The sequence below is a fragment of the Abramis brama genome, assembly GCF_963993115.1.
Source record: "Abramis brama genome assembly, chromosome: 17".
In the NCBI taxonomy this organism is placed as follows: Eukaryota; Metazoa; Chordata; class Actinopteri; order Cypriniformes; family Leuciscidae; genus Abramis; species Abramis brama.
The window spans coordinates 9,735,848-9,759,833 of NC_139979.1; the positions used below are offsets into that span (position 1 = coordinate 9,735,848).

Here is a 23,986-nt window from a genome sequence, read left to right on the forward strand (position 1 = left end):
AAAAACGCTGGCGGGGAAAGAGTTAAGTTCACTTGCTGCCTTCGATTTTTAAGTACAATCAAATTGTCTGTACAAGTCATTTCAACTTAAATTCTATTAAACTGACTTAAATCGAGTTGAATCTCATATAATCTATACAACAAAAAGTTTAAATTATAAAACATATGTTGCCATGACTTATTGATCATATTATTTTTTACAGTGTAGATGGCAGTATATTTTAAATACTATCTATCTATCTGATTACATCATTTATAATTAAACTTGTATGTATTATATAAACATTTAATATGTTTTATTATTTATGTTAATGTTAATGTAATGATTTAAATGTTTGTGTTATCAATTTTCTATTTTGAGGGTTATTTAAATTATTATTATTTTATGTATTTATTAATATATATGTTCTAATATATAACCTATATGTTACATATAGAACAGCCTGATGTAGCCCATGCCTGTTTGAAGATGAGAAATGACGAGACATTTTTATTTGAAATACAATATAGTACCACAATAACATTACATTTGAAAAAAAAAGAAGAAAAAAAAAGTTTAAAACAAAGAGAACATCAAATTAATTGCAGGGACTTGAATCAATTAATCTTTATTTGTAATTCATCTGATAATAAGCATAGTTTTTATTTTATTTTATTTTTTTACTGATTTTATTTTCTTTTTTTTATCTCCTAACATCTGATGAATAACTGTTGCTATGAGGATAATACAAGATACACAACACACAATTAAATTTGGTTAATTACAACATTAATTGCACCAGGGCATTAGTTCTGACCTTTTAAAAAAGGCATAATCCATAATTAGCTTAATTTATTTAGAAACATGACTTTATGACTTATGAGACCGGTAAAACTGGATTGCAGTGGTAGTGAATAAAACGGGATTTTGCGCTGAAATGCTGTGGGTAAAACTGACGCAACAGTTCAGTGAATTCCCCTTCTGTGTTCTGCCAGGTTCACTGTATGTATCTCCCTCCAGACACATTGTCCACAGTGTAAGTCAAGGGGAGCTGTTTGCAGTTACGCATCTCTTCACAGCATTATAAATGTATGTGTTAGGAGGCCCTTAATGGCTGCTAATCCAATTTCTGCTACTGAAATCAAATCTCGCTGGCGCCAGTGGTCCTCTCCTTCACTCACAAATAATGACTCTGCGTTTGGTGTCTTTATGAAAATGATGGACCACCAAAACAGCAGCTTTATCATCTCTTACTTCCACAAGAAGCATTGTACCCTGGTTTCTATTTTGCGTCTTTCCTCCTCATTCTCTCTTTAGCTCTTTTTGGGGGGCGGTGGTGGGAGTGGATGAGATTAAGGATCAGCAGATCTTCCACTTTGCTACCATGGCTACCACTCGCTTCGTCCGCCATTACGTTCTGCCGAAAAGAATTATGGGATAGGTAGGACGGGAAAGGATCCACCACAACCATCCTTCCAATTCGGGGAAAAGGAGGACGTATTTGTGGGCCGCATTTGAAGGATCCTACGAATTTGGACAGCCTTCGTCCGCGGCGCTGTGACGTAACATCCTTCAAATGAGCACTCCGAAGGATGTAGACCCTGAATTTGGACACAGCCTAAATCAGCATATTAGAATGATTTCTGAAGGATCATGTGACACTGAAGACTGGAATAATGATGCTGAAAATTCAGCTTTTCCATCACAGGAATACATTACATTTTAGAATACATTAAAGTAGAAAACAATTATTTTAAATTGTGACATTATTTTACAATATTACTGTTTTTACTGTATTTTTATCCCCAAAAAAATCAGCCTTGGTGAGCAGAAGAGACTTATTTCAAAATCATTAAAATAATCTTTATTCCAGACTGCCACTGTATACATTTTACCAATTCATGCATTTCCTGGGAATCAAACCCATGACCTTGGTGTTGCTAGTGTCATGCTGTAAACTATTGGAATGGCTATTTGAGCTACAGTTTCACAAGCATGTGATTAGAGTTTTCATCTTGATAATACCATTTCAAGCTTAAAAACTATATGAACTGATGTGTTATTTTGATGACATGAAAGAAAACAAACGCATGCAGTCAGAGCCAGGTAGAGGATTCAAAGGAGAGAGTAACCATGCGCTGAAGGAATTTGTGGTTGGGAGTGGAACTTCCACTCAGTGGTCTACCATTGCCAGGTGTTTCAGCAGATCATATCCATGCGTGTGGCAGAAACCAGGAGAAGAAAGAAAGTTATGAGGAAATCACACGGATGTACACTACAGAATGTGTTTCAACTTACACCTGTGTTCTCTTTGCTTTGCTTTCTTTTCTTGACACTCGTACACTCAGGGGAAAACTCTCTCTTTTGTTGCCAAGGAGTGGTAATCAATTTTCCGTGCAGATATCGGAACATTAGAGCACACACTAGTACGCTGTTTCTGATTAGCACTAACTTGTTTATTTGTTTGATGCTGAAAGTCATGTAAAACTGAGTGTCTTTTGGCAGATGCTTGTTTTATCTATAAAAGGAAAGCAATCAGTGTTGGAAAGATATCTTTTTTTAAATTCCACTTTAAAAAAAAGGAAAAATTAACCAGTGTTTATAGATAAAAACCATTCTGGCATGTTTGCGTTCAGCCTTCCTAATCAGAAATGCTAAAAACACATCAGTTTTTCCCCTCACGTCTCTCCGCGGTAATTCAAACTGTGGGGTTGTAGCGAAAGGCAGTGTTGTCTTGACCTCACTCCGTGAACCTTGCTAATTAAAGTTGGCAATTAATTGTTAATATTAGATCAAAATTGCAAACCCAGTCCTAATTCACAAAATCATACACCTGACATCAATTCAGGTTGAGGCACAGTGAAGCGAGGATGCAGACATCTTGATATGATTTTCCATTTCATGCATTGTTTTGACCCGCACAGACATAAAGCTTTCAGTTAGTTTTGGTTGCCCTCTAGCTGTCAGTTTTGAAATGTTATGAAATTTCCAACAGCATTTTTTCAGAATTCACAAATGAATGATGATTTGAGCGTCCAATGGGATGTGTAATTGAAAGCTGTTACTTGTAGGAAGTTCTACGTGACCCTGTTTCTTGAGACAGGCATTTCTACAGCAGTTTCAACAGTCAAATTTGCAGTGTTATTACAATTTTTTAAGGTGGAACCAGTAAAAAAAAAAAAAAAGGAAACCCGGTTTACTGTATTTTGACCATGGTAAATATAGTACTGTCATGAACTATAGTATATAATCCTCTGTCTTACTAAATTACTTGTAGTAATCAACACACTTATGAACTGTAAATAACTTGTTGAATGGCAATGATGTCAAAGTACATCCAAAACTTGAAATTACATTTTTAAATGAATAAGTTCAATTTTTAAATGCACAATAGAAAATTAGGACACTTCCAGCTGGGAAAACCAAAAACCACCAGCTAACAAAATGTTCTAAGAACATTTTGCTAACGTTCCTATCAAGTTATGAAAACATTTATTTCTTTGTATCATTTTGCAAGCATTATGAGAAACAAGTAGTCACAATTTTTTTTTAAAAATGTTATATGATTTTTTTTTTTTTTTTTTTTATGAGCGATGTATCAATAATGTTTTTGTGCTAACATTTTGAGAACATTATTAAAGACCAGGTAACTTTGAACAAACATTCTATTAATGTTACTGGAAGAACATTTGTTCATAACTTTGAGAGAACCTTGCCAGAAACCTTAGCCAAAGTTCTGAGAACATTCCCTGGGATCTGGTAACTTATAATGCCTTTGACAAATATTTACTACAATACTCCTTTAGAAGAACCCGTCCTTTTGAATGATGTCTTTGAAATGATTTGATCAGCCATAGAGGCATAGCCTGAGGTTTAGTTCTCTTTTAGGTAATCACACTGCTCTCCACTACTATAAACAGAACTTAATGAGACAGGATATTGTTCTAATGATTGGGAGGAAAGAACATATGTGCTCTGGCCTGCAACATACTGTAGGACTTTTTAATGTAGACCTCTGCTCTTTACTGCCATCAGACTGCACCCCCAAATTGATCGCATTGCAGAGTAGACTATGTTTATAAAGCACACAGTTTTGAATCAAAATGGCCTCTTAAAATGGAAAGCAAAAATATATTGCCTGTGGTCATTATGAACTTGCATACTGTGCCTGAATAAATCCATTCTAGCTCACTTGAAGCAATTGAAAGCGACATTTATCGAAGAGGTTCAACGGTTTCGCTGTTGCTGTAGTTTTTATGTGAGGCGCATGGAGATTCGGTTCAGTGATCTCAGACCCCTAGCGCTTTTTCGAGGCGTTTCTGAAGGCATAACGAGCCGTCGTGTAAAGACAACGTTTTTGCATTGTGCCAAATTGCGAGACCGCAAGAAATAAGTCCCAAAATAGAACGATTGTATTAATTGCAGGAAATTGCCGGTGGAAGATTACGATTTTTTTTTCTTTTTTCTCGTGCCACCAAAAGAGAGCATTTTCTCAGGGTTGTTTCCACTTAAGAAAATCATTTTCTTGAGAATTCACATCGTTGGGGCTGGGAATGGCAATCGGGCAGCTGCGAGCGAGCCAAGAGCTGGGACGGCGTTTGAGAGAGGCCCACTTGAGATAAAGTCACCACACATTATGCAGTCTTGCCTCATTTTGTGGTGCTAAATGGCCTGAACAAGTGCAATAATAAGACTGTGAGCCAGGCCTTGAAATACAACTATAGAAAGATTCTTTTCTGCAGCCTGTATGTGAACCGTAGCACAGCTAACGGAGAATGTGTGCCAGATCGGGATCCAGATACCACCCGGCATCCAAGTCTGACTCGTTTTTCCCCTGCTGACAAATTTTCTGTGCCTTTCAGTCACACTTTCTCCTTCGAACGTTCACACACTCACACACTCAATCATATGCACCTCGTTATCTTATTTGCCACTGTTGGATTTAGCTAGCCACCCTTCGTTGTGTGCGATATGCCACACAGTCTTTCCCAGAATGCTTTGCCTGCGACACCTGGCTTGCATTAATTCTGGTCTGAGAAGCCTGGCTGAGAAGCAAACGAGTGTTATGCACTTTGCTCCACTGGAGTGTGAGGAGGGGAGAAGGGGTGAAGAAAGGTTCATTTGATTTGGGGTTCTGCTCGGAGATCTGCTGTCTTTAAACCATTAAAAATATCATTCACGGGCAGCTAAAGGTCTGGCTTGGTATTTTAACCCTTTAACTGTCACTCCATAAAACGGTTAAGAAAATCATAATGTACAATAATCTTTTATCGCACTCAAAGTGTTTTACTTTGAGTGAGTTAAAAGATTCTTGTACTTGTTTTCATTCTAAGCTTTAACAGTAAAAAAAATACTTTCTATTCAACAAATATAAGTATCACAGATTCCATAAAAATATTAAGAAGCACTGTTTTAAATTTTGATATTAATAAGACATGTCTCTTGAGCACCAAATTAGCACATTATGATTTCTGAAGGAAATCCAATGATTCATACAGTGATTTCTGAAGGATCACGTGACACTGAAGAAATCCAGCTTTGCCGTCACAGGAATAAATTGCATTAAAATTGCACAAAAAAACACTTAATTTTGGGTTAAAATGCGTTGTTGTAACGTGCGTTACTGAGATTGTAACGAGTATAATATTTCAAAAAAGTTTATTATATATTACTGTCATATAATTACTTTTGTAATGCGCTACTCCCAACACTGAACATGAATATTAATCAACTTCTGTTGCAACTAAAATTTCTGCTTGGTCTTAAAGCTGTTGTTTTATGCAACCGGAAACTCTTTTTTTCTTGATTATTACTCAAAAAGCCTTTAAGAAATTTCTAAAAATGGATGTCATAATGTTTGCTACACCCCTGATCACGAATCAGAAAATGAGCATATCTAATTAATGTGTTTTTTCTTTGCCATAGGGGGTTCGGGGAAGGGCCACCGGACCAAAGAGCAGAAGAAGAAGTCCAACAAGCAGAGGCTGCGCTTCCGGGCCCAGAACCAACACAGCGACCACCTCGCCTCTATTCGGGCCAGCCAGTAAAAAAAAAAAAAAAAAAAAGACTTTACGATGGAACAAAGACCACAAAGCTGCTAGCCACGCTCCACACACACCTACCCTGATGAAAACACACACACACACACACACACACACACGCATTTATCCACATTCATGTGGTCACACTGTGTCTCTGTGCCTCCTGCTGCTTCCCTCACCGGTGACACGTCCCCCCCGACCCATGACCCCACTGTGATATCATGGAACACTACAGCAGCTGTTCATATAGCTCATATCTCGTCCTATTTGAGGAGAAAGAAGAGAGAGACTGAGCTGGAAGCACAGAAAGCCTGGGCATGGGAGACCTGGAGGAGTCGAACGAGCACAGACTGGCGAAAGGAGCAGAAGAGATCGGAAAGGTTACTCAAACGTGATTGACTGATTATGATGCCCTGAAAAACAAGAGAGAGACTTATCTGTATTTATGTACAATTTACAGCATTCCCCTTCCTTAAGAATCAAGGCAGAGGGCATCATGTACGGCCTTTCTTGTCAAATAGGTACTTTGTTTTTCATAGCAATGTTGCAAAACCATGCATAGTTGCGAAATTATTATTCTCAGCACAAGATGTTTACGTCCAGACCGCTTTATGCTTTAACTGTATATTGTGGGTAAGAATCTTAGTTGTTCAACTAGCATGGCCACAAACTCATGTGTACATAGTCGGTGAGTTTATCTAATAAAGGTAACATTGATGATAAATATAAAAAAAACCTTACTGTATTTTCAGTATTGACACTTCAGCGTTTAAATGTGTAAAGGGTTATAATACCAGCTACAGTTAAATGAATTTAAAAAGAACAAAAAAGCTAAATAAAAAACATAGCCTTCACATAGCTATTACATTTATATGGTATATAATTGATTTATTTATTGATTCTTTTTTTTATTATTATTATTATTATTATTATTATTTTTTATGTTTGGTGAAAATGATGTCTCTGTACCTGATACTCCTCAGTGCTGAAGTATTCTTTCAACCACTTATAACAATACAAAATATCTCTAACAGTGGAAACCGATTGTGTCCGATTTGCTGGTAAATGTTCCTCAGAAAATCACTGTGTAAACCTGGTTTAACATCTTGTACTTTATGTTGATCACACATCCTGCAGCAGCTGAAGTATATCGTCAACTGATTGATAATGTGTATATTGTGTGCTATTAAAACGCAGTTCATGTTGCACTTGGTGCCGTTGTATGCTTTCAGAACCTCGCCAACCTTTCCCGTCGAGTCCTGAAGCTCTATTACGTAACATTTGTCATTTCACAGCACACCAACAGATATGGCCAATTGGCAGCAGAGAATAGGGCCCTTATTGGAATGTGACATCATTCAGAGCAGCTGTAGGCCCTAAGTCTTTCTGACAGGTGCAAATGGCATCACTCCATCCATCGCTACAGGCACTGCAACCACTTCACACAACCTCTCAGAACGAAAATGAATAATCATTTTCTTCAGGTAGGTCCAAAAGGGTTTAATTTGAGTCACGGACAATTAACCTAGTGCTGTGTGCTGTATAATCGTTGCCTCTGGGGAAAAACACACACACACACACACACAAAAAACAAGCCTGATCTTCCAAACGGAGTCCATTTATCATGTGCTAAGAGTCGGACAGCAGACGTCCAGATTCTAATGTGAACCTAGAAATGATTTCCAGACGATAAGAATAAGCATATACAGTCAAACCAAAAATTATTCAGACACCAGATATCATTTTGTTATATATTTTTTTACTAGTGGGTGCAGGACACTATAGTTCATTTATGTAAGTGAGGATAGCAAAGTAAAGTAAACTATTATACCCAAAAATTCTTCATACAGTGGACTAGTAAAATGTATTTTAAAAAAATTGGGACCAAAAATGATTCAGACACTTTGACCTAAAGTGTTTTTTCTTTAATTGCTAATGCGACCTTTTTACACCAGACTGAACAAAATTTAGCATTGCTTGGTAACTGGTTAAACTAAATTGGTATTATCTAATTGTGCACTTAAATTTAACAGCTGCCAGCCATTCAACCTAATTCATTTGTGAAATATCAACTGATTTGATAACTCTTGAGTTCTTGTCATATTTTATTACCATTTTCTAAACTATAGCGAATAAACTGTGATAATGTGAGAAATGTTGAAGGTGTCTATTTCGGTTTTGACTGTATACAGTATTAGTCTCAAACTAACTTTAGAATGCAAACATTACAAAATTTAAATGAAAACTAGTAGATCATTTATAAATGAAATAATTAAATAATAATAATAAAAAAAACTAAATTGAATGCTCATTATTGATGTATAGAGTCATATACTCACATTACATTAAATTTGAATTTTATTTAAGTGGGAGGGGGAAATGGCTGGTGCCTGAGGGAAAGTGTGAAGTATCTTTCCACAATTACTGTTTGCATTTCACAATTTTATGGGTTATCCTCATGATTATGTTGAAAGACACCTGGACAAAACTGTTGATTGGATGAGACAGAAAACAAGAACAACAAAAACCCATGCTTTAAAACTTTAAAACGTTTACAATTTGGGCCTTCTTTGAAGTAGGAGTGGGGTCCATAAACTCTCCATGTAGTCAATGTATGTAAACTTACTGTATAAACACCCATCTGCTGTGGGTTACAAGTTAATGAACTCCTCACAGATGTCACCTCGGGGGCCACACCATCACCAAACCGAACTGGAAACTTACAGTCAAGAAAGAAGTGTTTAGGCTACCACCAAAAAAACAATAAAAAGCTAGGCTACATAATTGTTGCTGTGTGTAGTACAATGTTATAATGTAAATTATTTGTTTTCCTTTTTCTCTATAGTTAATCCCAAAACTGAAATCCTATCAACCCATACAAACATTTTTTTTTTTTCAAGTGTGTTATTAGCCTACTAAACTTCTTAAAAAAAAAAAAAAGAATAATAAAAAAGAAAGTATTCTTTCAGTCTACTTTTTATGTCCTTCTCAGAAATATCCATTATGTAGGCCTACTTTTAAGAAATATATTTAAAATTACACTACAGGATGAGTTATACTGACAGAAAAGTCAAAGTATGTAGCCCCGCCCCCTTTCAGCGCTTCGCTCGACGCTCGTTGTGTTCTGTCTTCCGGTTTGTAGGCCTATTTCCACAGCATGAAGGTAAGATCTCACGATATATGAATAAACCGCTCGTTTTAAAATCTTCCCGGTCTACTGACATTTGTTAGTCTACTGGCATCCGCTTCAAATATTACAATGCTCATGATAACTTTAGTTAGCTCTACAGTTCTAAAAATCCACTTAGCTAATTAGGTAACTCTTCAATGGCCATAACATTGAAATAACAGAGCTCAGCTAACCTTACCTCAAAAACGGAAGTTCAAAGACAAAATGCTAAAGATGGCTGTGCGCTTGTTTCTCTGGAGCATAAGGCCTATATTTGTACTCAGTCTTTTGATTGAGATCTAACTTACTTAAAAGTATAATTAAGTATTCTTGGCTTGTTGTTGTGTTTACTCTTCGATAGCCTATTGAATAAGGTACAATGGCGGTAAAGGTGCATTTTATTTTATTCTCTTTTAATCCATTAGATGGCAAAAAATAAATAAAAATAAAAAATCAGATCAGCACTTTTCTTGACAAACGCTTTTGATGATGAACATGAAAATTTGGCTGACCCTAGACTTGACAGGATTGCAGCAGTGCAAAGTTTATTCTATGCTAATTTGATCTAATATTTAATGTTTTTTAAGTAAATAATTGTATTAAAACTCATCTTTGATCACCAAAATGACATATTTAAATGTTTTTTCCTTGGAAAAAGAACTTGAATGTAACTCTACACCCTTGCCTCATTTAGTATACCTGTTCTATTAATATGCAAATTAGCCCCGCCTCCACTTACTCACACCAGCTCAGAGATCCACTCGTTGACGTGATTGGTTACAAGGTAGTTTGTGACGTCAGAAACACCAGCGATTTCAAACTGCGTTTTTGAGACTGTCTTAGGGAGAAAATACTCAGCAATGGTATTTTTGCACATGGTTTGTCTTAAAGCATATTTAAAAACCACATAGACATAAACAACATTAAAAGCTTGATTTTCACCACAGGGGGACTTTAAATGTTGTAGATTTATTTCGCAAATGATAATCGATTAAATGTTTTGAGACAAAGGTCTTGTTAATGATTTTCAATTTAATTAATTAAAGCAAGTTTTTCAATAACGGAATAATATGTAAAAGTATGGTATTTGAGGTCTTTGGCTCCCCTGCTGTTGGGGCTAAAGGCACAATAATTAACATGATAGATAATACATAGCCGGCTGATTTTTCCATTTGTTGACATGACATGGTTAGATTCAGATATCATATATATATGGGTTTCCAACTTCCCCATATTTATAATGAAACCATCATATTTAAAAATATGATATTAGTCAAATCGTATAATAAAATATATTTATTTGGTACTGTAAAGCTTTATTAAATTATTATGGGATCTCATTCAATGCTTTCAGAATCTTTACTTTTTAAAATAATTTTGTTTCTGTATTTTTAAAATGAACATTTTAATGACAGTATTTTAAATGAACAAAAATGAATTATTTTATTTATTAAAATAAATTGAAAATAGTACAAACTTTGCTGAAGTGATTGTTTTGAACAAGTATTAGGCTAATTTAGACATTATTAAAAACATTTTATTTTAGCTGAAGTATTTGTATTAATATGTTGTGCCACCTTTTGTGCACCTCAGACATTTCTAAGATTTTCAAACAAACCACTTATATGATTTATTTTCACACAAAATCTGTTGCTCTATCAATGTTCAATAAAAAACATATATATTTTTTTCTGAAATTATACACTATGGGAGTAGTGAAAATCATTTTTCTTAGGCAGTGCCTTGAGTCCCATTGTACCCTACTTTTTCCACATATTTTTCCATGCTGTCTTACATTGTTTAAAAACAGTTATTAATTCTGAGTATGTGATAAAATCACTTTGTTCCTGACGCAAAACTATTAGGCTATATGAATTCAGTGGAAATATAGCATATAATCAGGCGACTTTTATCATGTTTTCTATGACACTTTTGCATCCTTTTTGAAGTTTGAAAGTTCCACTTGCTATCAACTGTATCCTTTTGTGTTCCACAGAAGAAAGCCATGTTTGGAGCGACATATGGGTGAGTAAATGATGACAGAATGTTTATTTTTGGGTGAAGTAATCCAGGACACACTGCACATGCTAATGTTATGGTCTCTAATGCCGGTCCACACATCAGAAGTTTGCGTTGCCCATTTCCTCTTGCCATATTGCGATTCTCTTTTCATCATAAAACCACTTCTGTAAACTACGTGGCAGCGCCTTAAAGGCAGAGTATCATAGTGAGGATGTCTGTATGTTCCTGGTGTGTGTGTGTGTGTGTGTGTGTGTGTGTGTGTGTTTGCCTGTGGTATGAGCTTCTGGTCTAGTTGAGTCTAAGGCTTCCTTTTAATCTGACGGAGTGCGTTTTCATTAGCTCCATTTGGTTCTATTATTACGGCACACTTCAAAGACTGAGCAAGTGGAACCACAAACAGGAAATGCTGTTTGTGAGGCCTGAGTGCTAGTGGTCCTCATTCCCGCGCCGTGCCATTTCCCTCTCATCATTCTGTCATGTACAGAACGTTTGCTGCCTGAATGACACGTTTGTTCCAAAGCAGATGCCGGAGATGGAAGTTATGACATGGCATCGCCGGATTAATGACCATGCCCGGGACAATAAATGTTGAAATAATTTGCTCTTTTCAATAGGCTAACTGTGTAATGGGGCATTGGTTGCCCACCGAGGCAAAGGAAATCTGGGATCATTAGCCCTCTTGCTGAAAATGACTTTTTTTTTTGGCGAGAGATCCTGGATGGATATATATGCTCCGATGTTACAGGCCAAAAGTGTCTGCTGGTGTATAGTGTATCCTACAACTTTACCATATGTGAACTATCAATGCAAACATGCAAAATTAAAATCACAGAGAGAGAGAGAGAATTATTTTTTTACGCAAATATTATCCAGACTCCCAGTCCTTTTGGGAAATGTGTGCTCACACTGACCCCAAAAAAAGCATGTTTGAAGTAATAAATCAATGAAAAGAAATTGATTACTGCACTTATCTATCTATCTATCTATCTATCTATCTATCTATCTATCTATCTATCTATCTATCTATCTCTCTCTCTCTCACTCATAATGGTAATGGTCTCTTACTAAATATCCATCGCAGTGGGTGTGAATGGGACCTCAAGAATTTAGTAGTCCTTTGGGTGGGTGATGTAATTTCTGTAATGTCAAGTATAATGGTGTTGTTTTTATAGAGGTGCAAAGTAGAGGCACTATTGTATTCAGTCAATAATGGTCTGTCACTGTAGGGAAACATTCAGCTCAGTCGAGTGGTTTTAATGAAACTCTATCTGAATACAGCACGTGAGAATTATGTCATTTAATGCATTACTGGGGTTTATCACAATTAGACAAATCCTCTTTTATGTTTCTATCAATTTAAACGCCTGGCCCCTCTTCATGCTCATTTTCAGCCTTGAAGTCAAGAGGGAGTAAAATAATATTTACGGCCTCATTTTCTAGCCTGGTCATCTTGATTTCATTATGGCAGGTGCAGCGGTGGATATGGGCTCGATGTGATTCCCATTGGAGGGAGACTTCTTGGCAGGTCTGGCATGGGGTACGATATTATTATGGGGCATACGATATTATTCTTAGCGCCTTTTCCCTTGCCATGGCTAGTTTCCTTGCAAATGACCACTGCACCGCCACAATAAGTCAGCTGTTTTATTTCAGTCAGACAACCGCACAAGACCTCACGTCTTCCGTTGAGGCCTTGAGGTCTCGTAATCACATGAGAGGTCAAAACCGTGAGTCGACCGCACCATCACCACCTTCCTCTGGACTCCAGTTCAGGTCTTACCAGAAGGATCTTTAACATATGTTCTTTATCAGTGCCGCTGAGTACAGTTACGTATATTTAAAAGACATTAGCTAGAGCTCTGAGCTCCCTTTATGGCCAGACAGCGGTATGTGGAGACAAAAGTCACTTTTGGCCAAGCTTCCGTGCCTGTTGCTGTGGACGAAATTAAAACCTCCATCATGATTCTGCGTTCTCCTTTTTTGTTTGGCAACAGCTCTCCATTTATTGAATTTTATAGGGGTCTAGTAGCTACATTAGCTAGCGGTTTCAAGGGAGGATTAATACAAAACAGCCCTTATTAAACCATAATAGAAAGACGGCTGCCTATAGAATTACCAGTAAGGACCCAAAAGGGCGATATCAATCCCATTGCAGACACAAATAACTGTGAGGAATGGGGAATATTACTTTGCTTTGAAAAAAGAGGGAAGTAACGGAATTAAATTGGAATTTTGGAGTGGCGAGAAATTACATTGATTCATGTAATATTGCTAAATGAATATTGCATAATGCTTTATGTAATAAATTTTATAATTTTTGAGGAATATGTGTACTGGATCATACAAAAACTGACCCGGAGCATACAGAAAGCGTCTGATTAAATAAATGTCTGATTATTGTTTTCTATTTTGATTCAAAGGTGCCGGAATGCTGTTACGGATTGTTCCGGCCTAATTTAACCCCTGGACATAACAATGCTAACATGCAGCGAGGGTTTTTATAGAGGTGAAACCGTGTACAGGAGGTAGCTTGAGGTGTAAATCCTGAATATTTTTTCCACATAGAAATTCTTTGAGGTGAGTAGTTGGCTAAATCACACCTCCCTCACACACTCACACTTATAGGTGGTCTCTGATAAAAATCACCCTTAACATAACCACAGATTACAAAAGGAAACACAAAGTACTGCTCGCGTAGAGTTTAAAAAGAATGCTGGTTTTATTAGATGTATTATTGAAAGATTTTTGTGCTGAATGGGGTGGCCACACTATTCTTCTGTCTACGGTCTCTGCTGTTTTCACACTTCTCTGGTGCCATAACACCTGGAGTTTCAGTCTAACACTCAACTCGGCCTCTGCCAGGCCATTCTGTGCTTGCTTCTTAATGGTGCGTGGATACTTTGTCAATGTTCTGTACATTTTAATGCTAAAAAATTAGTTTAAATCATTTTACCCTGGATCACAAAACCAGTCACAAGTAGCACGGGTATATTTGTGGCAATAGCCAACAATACATTGTATGGGTCAAAATTATAAATTTTTCTTTTATGCCAAAAATCATTAGGATATCAAGTAAAGATCATGTTCCATGAAGATATTTTGTAAATTTCCTACCATAAATATATAAAACATTTATTTTTGTGAGTGGATGCAGAACAATCACAAACATAAATGGACAACTTTAAAGGAGATTTTCTCAATGTTTTGATTTTTTTTGCACCCTCAGATTTTCAAATAGTTGTATCTTGGCCAAATATTGTCCTATTCTAACAAATCCATACATCAATGGAAAGCTTATTTATTCAGCTTTCAGATGATGTATAAATCTCAATTTTACAAAATTGACCCATGTGACTGGTTTTGTCGTCCACGGTCACATATTGTTTTATACTACGGGGCTGTTAAATGCTTCAATCTGATTGGTTGACAAAAATTCTAAGGTGTGCAATTATTTAATAATGGAAACGCGCAGCAGGTCTTGACCGCATTTCAGTTCCATTTCACTTCGCCAAATGATTTCAGTTATTTCAAAGGTCCTTACAGCCTACAACAAGAATAATGACACTGACCAAGCAAAAAAAAATTGTAAACAAGACAAATTGTTTCCATTGTTTTTACCACAAAATTACATTTTAGTACAGACAGCATATACTCTCTCTCCCACTCAAACGCACACACAGAGAATACGGACACACACTCGCACAGAAACGTGTTTTCATCACTGTTTTGATGATTTTCTCAGTAAAATAGTTTAACAACTTAAAAGCTACATGACATTTCTCACTAGCGAGGTAATAACGGCGCCATTCTTGGAGCAGATAAACACTAAACAGTTTCGCTATTAGTAGAGACGGACAGTGTTGAGAGACGCACAGACTCAGGTATACCTAATTCACATACACTTAATCTCTCTCTCTCTCTCTCTCTCTCTCTCTCTCTTTCTCTTTCTTTCTGCATTAGTCTGCCATCAGTGGCTGAAGCCTCCATTACTAGCTCTAAAATGACGTTTTGGATTAGCAACGGAGGCTTGGGATTAGAAGCGCAAGACATACAAGAGTGTTTTAAGGAAAAACCTGACAAATCCCTTGAAATACATCATCTGAACAATGTTTTGAGGTTTGGTAAACATAGTACAAGCGGAATAATTGACTCCGGGCCGTTGAATTATTGATAAATACACCTCGGTGTGCATTATTTCTCTAATAATTCAACGGCCCATTGTCTATTATTCCTTTAATTATCCGACTTTTATATTTGTGTATTAAGTAGGCTATATTGTAATAGTTCACCTAAAAATGTACATTCCGTCATTATATACTCTCACTTATATTATGGAACAGATCTTTTCAAAGATATTTTAAAATGTTGAGCACATTTGACAACCTATATCCACCATTGCAGTCATTTTCTGCACCAAGATTTTTATAACATGGCCAAAAATTATTACTGTTAATGTAAGGTTTACTGTCTTTTTTATAATTCATTTTTTAGTCTGCAAAATTAACCAATAAAAGCTTATTCATTTAGGTATGTTAATGTTTTACTTTAAATAAAGCTAATTTACATTTATTTACAAGGCATATACAATCATACAATTAAACACACACAGAAAAAGGAAAAGTGGCTTCTATAACATTGTTTAAAAGCCTCAGGTCAGACTTTTTTTTGTTGTTGTTTTTTTTCAAATCTGTTTCAGTTCCTGAATACCCAGTGAGGTACAGAGGTGGAAATTGCAAACAGAAAGCGCTAACAGAAACCATTTGAGTGACAGAAAGGCACAATGTTCTACAAATAAGATTCTCTAGAGTGAATGAAGCAGTTTATCTCTTTGGTGATGCATGGAGGATAGACACTTACAAATACAGTTAATCATTTTTCAGCTCCTGAGAAGTGTCATAAAAATCATTCAGCTGTGTGGCATTTATGTGGCTGACTAAAATAGAAAATCAGAGTCCAGGTGAGTTTATAAGTGATCTGTTTTCTTCATCAGTCTGCTATTTATCCCCACATTACACGTTCATTACGCTCTCCTCTCATTTACGTGTCTGAAGCAATGACAGGCAGTTTGTCGGAGGGGAATACCAACTGAATACATGCTATCACCGGCCTCTAAATGAATGGCTAGTGTTCCGTGCAAGCCTTTAATTCCAAACCTTTTACTACAGTATGTGTTTAGCCTTTAACCTTTTCACAGAATGTTTGTAAGCTTTACACAACCTCCCATATATTTTCTGCGTATTTGCCTGTGTACGTCTGTCTACCAGCTTCAGCCAGTAGACATATTTAATTTTCTTGTTTTTTACTTCTTGTGAACTGAACAAAATTTTACATTTTCTAAAAAAATTCGCCACCAAAGGGTTATGACAAAAAAGTCATGACAACATGTGCCTTTCCAATACTTAAACTAGTCAAAATAATTTATTAAATTTCAACTTCATTTTTAAGTTATACGAGATTCAACTAGGCAAGATAAACTTAGGTGTCAGCTTAGCTAACAGGACACATTCTTAGAACTTTGGCTAACGTTCTGGCAAGGTTATACAATTAACAAATAGAGAAACCATTCCGTTAATGTTTTCTCTAATGTTCACATTACCAAGAAAATTTGTTTTTAAAACATTTAAAAAACTGGACTTTTCATAACTGAATAGGAACATTTGTAAAATATTCTTGCAAACCATATTGTTCTTTCAATTGTTTTAGCTGAACAAAAATGGTTTACTCGAAGTAGCAAAACGGTATTTGTTGTCATATTATTTTAATATATTATCATAATCATAAACACAATTAACACTTCAACACTGCAATTTGTTATTCAAGTTGTTTACCTATAGAGGTCAATGAATCAGAAATCACGCACATTTGCAGGAGGTAGCTTCTGCATTGAAAATTAAGGTAGCACCTATAAATCTTTTTATTTCTAGGACTAGATAATATAAAGCTATCAGACTGACACTGCAATATGTGTTTTGTTTTTATTTGGAATATTTGATATTTTAAAATGATCACACAACACATTACAAGATATGACCATTACGTTACCATTACAGATATTTAGACCATTACCAGTTCATGTGTAAAATGACATTTCAGACAAAATATTATGTGTAATTTTTATCTGTTTTTCCTTGGCAAACAAAAATGGTTTTAAAGGAAGCCACAGCTGAATTAACTGCTCTTGAATGAATCAGTGTTTTTGAACAAATAGGTTGAGTGAATTAATCAATGACTCACTCGCTTAACTTGTCACTACTTGAACTTGTCGTAACTTTCAGAACGATGCACAGAAAAATACAAAACACTAATATAATATGTGTAAATTCTGGTACCTATTGTCTCAGAACCCAATGAGATTTTTTATTATTATCAGCAGAAAAAAAACCTGTAAAATGTATAAAAGCTCATACGACTGTGACAAATCAATATAATTTGAGTTAAAATTCTGTACAGATAGAAAGAAAGATTAATTGGAGAGATCAAATGTAGCTTACGGTCTCATCCTATGCTATCTGTTTGTGGTTTGAGCTGTACTGTAGAATAGGTATGAGTCTAGGCGCAAGGCATGGCATGAAGCCGAGATCTACCATGCTGCTTAAAGAGACTGTTTTCGGGGGATGGCCCTCCGCTCGGGGGCCTCCCTGTCTGAGAGAGCGGCTACGAGGCACCAGTCTCTGCAGGGGAGACATAAGCTCCAATCAAAACAGGATTATATAGACCCTAGTTTAAAAGAGAATAGTGCCCACACACAAAGACAGTTGCACTGAGGCAGATGACATGTTGAGGACAGCTTTCCTTCACACCACACACTGGTTAAAGCTACAACAAACCAGTTTAGTCTCAGACTACTCAAACGGCAAAGTCATTATACAAAATTTGTTCATTCTTAATCCTATTCCTCATTAACCAGCTCCCCAAAGATTAGCATAACGTCCAATAAATACAAAGCAAAACTTCCCGCGCCAACAAGTGACGCACTAACACTTATAAAGCAAAAAAGGTGCGGAAGGCCATTTGAGACTTTTGTTAGTTAAATCACATCCCGCCAAAGTTTCTTCCCAGTGGCACGGTGCTGAATAAAACGATATTGTGACAGGACATGGGAACTCCGCCAACGCATCTGTAACACAGGAAGAAAATTCAACGGGAGCCTGCTGTAATTAGACTAATAAATGTTTTACCATGGATGTATTGGAAACAAAGCAGGGCTTATTGCAGCGTGCATGGCTTTCATTGCGAGACCTTGTAAGCGAATGATGTCTTCTACTCCGAGTCAAAGGGCGTCCTTAGTGTAGCAATGAAACAATTTAACGGGAGCTCAACCTCTAACAATAAAAAATAAAAAAAGTTTTTGCTACTAAGTAAGGAGGAAATGTGGAACTGCTTTCCTTGTTTTATAATTGACGGATGTTTGACAATTTGTATGAGGATTTTGTTTAATTCAAACCCATTTTATGTGCATATAAATCCTGATTAAAGATATGAATGAGGCCTTGAGTGAATGTCACTGCTAAAGCACGTTGATTTGACAATGTTATGATAATGTGTGTAACATTGTGTGCCACGTCCATTAAAAACACGCCTGCTGCTGTTGCAGAATAATCTGGTAGAGAAGGTGGTGTGTTTTTGGTTTGATGTGGTGCTGAGGAGTCTGGATCATTATTGTATAGGACCGGTTTGGCCTCAGCCACAGAATATGACCTGTTTAGACCCGATTAGCCCTCTTTAATGACCATGGGGCCACCATATCACATTCCCCCAACCTTTTATTTTATTAAAGATGTGGTTATTCAAAGAGTGTTGGGGAAATAAAAAGTGGCATAGACTGGGTCAGGAATTCATACACCACTGGTTGCTGGCAGACCAAATCATAGCCACATGAATGATGCTTACAGGTAGGTAGGCTGAAGTTCGGGTTAGGCCCCAGAAAGAGTGAATAAGATTAAATAGGAGAGCCAGACAGGTAACCTTGATGTTTGCATTAGCAGTGCATTATGGCCTCCATGTGTATACTGTATAGTATATCCAACCTCCTACTGTAGCGTACATTGCTCTGTAATTTGCACAGACTGTGTCCTGGGCTGGTTAATTAATCTCAGAGACCAAACCAGAAAGGACTGCCTGGTGATTTTGATTGGAACGGTTATATTTAGCTGTCTGACATGCCACTCGGAGGTGGCTGAGAGTCTTGGCTTTCTGGGTTACTGACGGTCAGTGCTGTAAAAATATCCATTTGTCAAGTGAAAATGCACTTGAGGTGTTTCATATCTCTCCCAAAAGGATTCTTCACTTAGACACAAGCCATAATAAAAGCTGAATTAGACAATTTCCACTTATTGAAGACCTGTACAGTATACAAGAAAATAAAATGGATAGCAAAATATGTAACCTCCTCAGACTGTGATATTTTTCAGGATTTCTCATTATTGCAAAGCCAAGCATCAGTAATGCACAAATGTGCTTTTTATTTTTTGAAGAGTTAACATTTTTTTAAAATGTTTGCCATGACACTCTTTTATTCTATCTAAAATATGATTCTATATTCTGAATATATAACCAGCTAACTTAAATTGTCTGTAAAATCATTAGCAGTTGATCCATCCTAAAACCTATGGAGCTAGAATTGTGTCTTTATTACATGCGAGAAAATAAATTATCTGAGAGAAAAAAAAAAAGTTTGAGAGAAAAAGTTATCACACTGATAGCAAAAAAAGCATTTCATGAGAGAAAAAAGAATATTTGAGAGAAAAAGTTTTCATACCAATAGCAAAAAATAATAAATAAACCAGGTGAGTTTGCAAGTTTACCTAGCATGATGGCTAATTAGCGATTAGCTTTACTAGCGATTAGCAAGCTAATAATATAATACACATTCATTCATGAATATGAGTGCTATTTTTTAATGTTTAATCTTCAGTGATGCTGAACTTGCTCAGCCAGCTACCCATAGAGTTATGTGTGTCATCATCTTACCCAAACATTGTAGTGTCCGTGCTCAACTAAGGCAGAGGCGGCATCTATGCCGGTGAACCGAACAATAGTGTAATGATTCAGTTCGACTCCCAAAGACAAGACGATGCTCACCCGACTGGCCAATAGGAACGTGGCCCCGCCCATGACACAATTTTCACAGCGAAAGCAAAATCCTGACAGGAGAGCAAGAAGCGTTTTGAGAGAAACACTTTTTTTTTTAGAGAAAATGATTTCACACTGACAGCAAAAAATATATATTTGAGAGTTTTTTTCAAAGCATTTTCAGAGAGATTTTTTTTCTCCGAAATAATTTTAAAAATTTCAAATTTATATATTTTTTTATGTTCTATGAGAAAATACTTTCTCTCAAAACTTTTTTTAGTCTCAAATATTATTATTTTTTGCTATTGGTATGAAAACTTTTTCTCTCAAATATTCTTTTTTCTCTCATGAAATGCTTTTTTGCTATCAGTGTGATAACTTTTTCTTTCAAACCTTTTTTTTTTTTTCTCAGATCATTTATTTTCTCGCATGTAATAAAGACACAATTCTAGCTCCATAAAAACCTGTATGACGTTCTTACTTCTTTGGAACACAAAAGAATATATTTTTTGAGAAAAATATATTTATATTTATATTTATTTTTTACACATGCAATTAAAAGCCAATTGGTCCAGTCAGTGTTGTTTGGACCATCCACCGTTCTTCACAATATCTTCTTTTTGTTCAGAAGAAAGAATAAATACAGGTTTGACATGACACAAGTAAATGATGATAGAGTTTTTCAATTTTGGGTGAACTGTCCTTTACCAAGCAATTACATTAACATTTGCAATAGGAGTCACTTGAGGATTTTTACACAGCAAATACAGCATTTCATCTTCACCTTTCATACAAGGCCCCCCTTCAGCAAGCTTAAATAGACGTACTGGAAATTTTGCATGTTTTATCCATCCTGCTTGACACCCAGCTTTCATAATTTAACATGGCACCTTTTATACATTGAGCATCTAATATATTTTCTCAGCTGGAACTCTTGAATAGCATTGTGAGCTTTGTTGAAGTGTTGAGTTGCAGAGAATCCACATCCACCTCACAGGAGGGGGGTCTCTGAATAATGAATCTATAGAGGAAATACATGTCCTGCCAATGAAACATTCACAAAACCTAGACTTTGCCCTTCTAACCGTAGAGAAATATTCATTTTTAATGCTGGGGAAAGTAGGTCTGGACAGACGATTTCATCTCTTGGTTAGTGGAAACCCGACAGTCCATGGTCCCTCCAAAACGGAGCCACAGCTGTCAAATCAACTTGTCAGGAAATGCTAAGCAATTGCCAGAGATGAAACTATTTGCCAGGTTATACAGATGAAACCTGCTATCCAAACACATTTAGATGAAGGGACCTTTCAGCAGTAAAATATGCAGAGCAAACTTCTCTCCATGAATTGTGTCTTGAAATAATACTAATGTTGCACATCAGTATATTGATGATCCTATTCCTCAGTTTAAGTTTAAGGACAGCCTCATTTTTCTCACACAAAACATAGTCTCTTTAGTTGGCTAAACTCAGAGGTTGTCAACCATAGGGTTGTGGAGGATATTTTTAAAACGTTTAGCATACTGTTTTAGACATAAGTTAGATCTATAAATTTGTAAAGTTTTGAGAAAGTGCAACACGCAATATGGCAGAATAAGTCCTTCTAAATAAAAGAGCCAATCATCTTTAAAGTTAGTAAAGTTGTGTTTAAAATAGTCCAAGTGACTACAGTGGCTCAACCATAAGTTTATCAAGCGACGAGAATACTTTTTGTGCGCAAACCCACCCCAAAATAACGACTTTATTAAACTTTTCATTTTCTTCTGTGTGAGTTCACGTAGTGTAACAGCGCAGAGCTTCTGGGTTGTGCGTCAGCACGTAGGCTGTGAGCCAACGTTCTGACGCACAACCCAGAAGCGCTGCGCTGTTACACTTTACACTTTAGGATTTATGCGCCCGACATTTCTTCGCTTTGTGTCGTGAACTTTTAAATGCGCACTTGTGCAGCGCTGCGCACTGTCTGCGACTCCATGCTGCTTTAAGCACATCATTCTGCACCTGTGATGCGCATACGCCATACGCGCTTTGTGCCGCTCTGTTTTGAAGCATATTATCATGCTTCAGTGCGTAAAACCATGACACGCATGAAGCATGATAATATGCTTCAAAACAGAGCGGCACAAAGCGCGTATGGCGTATGCGCATCACAGGTGCAGAATGATGTGCTTAAAGGTGAACTAAGTAACTTTTTTACCTTAACTGAACAGCTTCGGAGTCATTGGAATGGTTATATTACTTATTTCGGGTTGAATGGTGGTCGTTTCGCACCCCCCTGGTGCCCGTGAGCGGAAAATCCGCACTTACAACTTTGAGCCAGCGGGCCGCCGGCCGCCGTGTCAGGAAGTATCGCGTGATATCAGGTCTCGCGATGTAAACAATTGCTTTACGGCCAAAAGAAATCTGCTAAAATGCTGTCATTATTGCGCTCCCTCACGCTGTTCGAACCCGAATGAAGACGTTTTAAAGAATGTCCCATCTGCTTTGATGTCGTTGATCTACTAGCCTCTGGTGTCTGAGAATCGCCAACGAGTTTTTACAACAGTTTTGTCAAATATCTATTCCGAAGCTGTGGGGGGAGCTCTAGAGAGAAACCTGAGAGCAAAAAGCGAGAATACAGCGAAGAAATCCCGAAACTACTGAGCCCTGCTTTAAAGCAGCATGGAGTCGCAGACAGTGTGCAGGGCTGCACAAGTGCGCATTTAAAAGTTCACGACACAAAGCGAAGAAATGTCGAGCGCATAAATCCTAGTGTCTATCTGTCCAACAGTTTATTGTTCATTTGTTTCTTCACAGTTTTAAATTCCAGTTATTGTACGTTTGATGGCAATTCATAGTCCTAGCGAGTCATTTAGAAACAACAATAAACTCCCAACTAAATAAAGTAATTTTATGCAAATCAACAGCGCTTTATCTACAGATCAAGCATTATAACGTGAATATATCATATTGGAGAGAGTTTTACCGTGCATCATGTCGTAACCGGATGAGGCGCGTGCTAAATGCTGAACAGAGAATGATTGACAGCCGCAGAGGAGGGAAGACGAGTTTCCGTGAACTTTAATTTAACAATGTAAATATACTTCTGTCGCTCACATTAAGCAATGGAATGGCTTCAGATGACTTTTAATATATTGCAGGAAAACTTAATTAGTGCTTGTCTATTTCTTTTGGTGTATGACTCCCCTTTGTGCCATAGGCCTATAAAAGAGCGCAATAATCGCGGTTGTCTGAAACAATCGCAGTTAGATCAAATAATCACCATCAGGTTATTTAATTATCGCGACAGGCCTAATTTCAGCATAAGAAACCACATTTATGGGACAGTTCATTTCTGATTTTGTTGCTGATTTGAAAAATGTTATTTAATTGTGAGTTCGGCAAACAGTTTTTGAGATTCCAGGATTCCCCCATTCAAATAGATAGGACTTGGTCTTCGATGACCGAGTGACCGAGAGAGCTGCAACTGAAGAAAACACATACAATTAGAAAAAAAACACCAAATTAAGAAAACATTTTGACAACATGTGCTGCAAATACTCACAATGGGCCTCATTCACCAATATCTTCCTAAGAATTTTCTTAACTTTGTACTTAATAAACTCGTCGGATTCATGACATGTTCTTAAACAACAGAATTGTTCGCAGCTGTGTTCTTAGGATTGATGAATCCCACGTCTTCATAATTGAAAGCGCTTGCCAGTTGTT

The 23,986-nt window shown here is 36.7% G+C and overlaps 1 protein-coding gene across 1 annotated transcript in view; it reads left to right on the forward strand.

Moving 5' to 3' along the window:
* Nucleotides 1-6,835, forward strand: part of rspo2 (R-spondin 2) — a 54,918-nt gene extending 48,083 nt beyond the window's left edge. The window contains exon 5 of the mRNA XM_084088863.1: nucleotides 5,905-6,835. Within this exon, the coding sequence (XP_083944989.1) occupies nucleotides 5,905-6,026 (122 nt within the window). The 3' untranslated portion in view covers nucleotides 6,027-6,835. The remainder of the gene's footprint in view (nucleotides 1-5,904) is intronic.
* The last annotated feature ends 17,151 nt before the right edge of the window (nucleotides 6,836-23,986 follow it).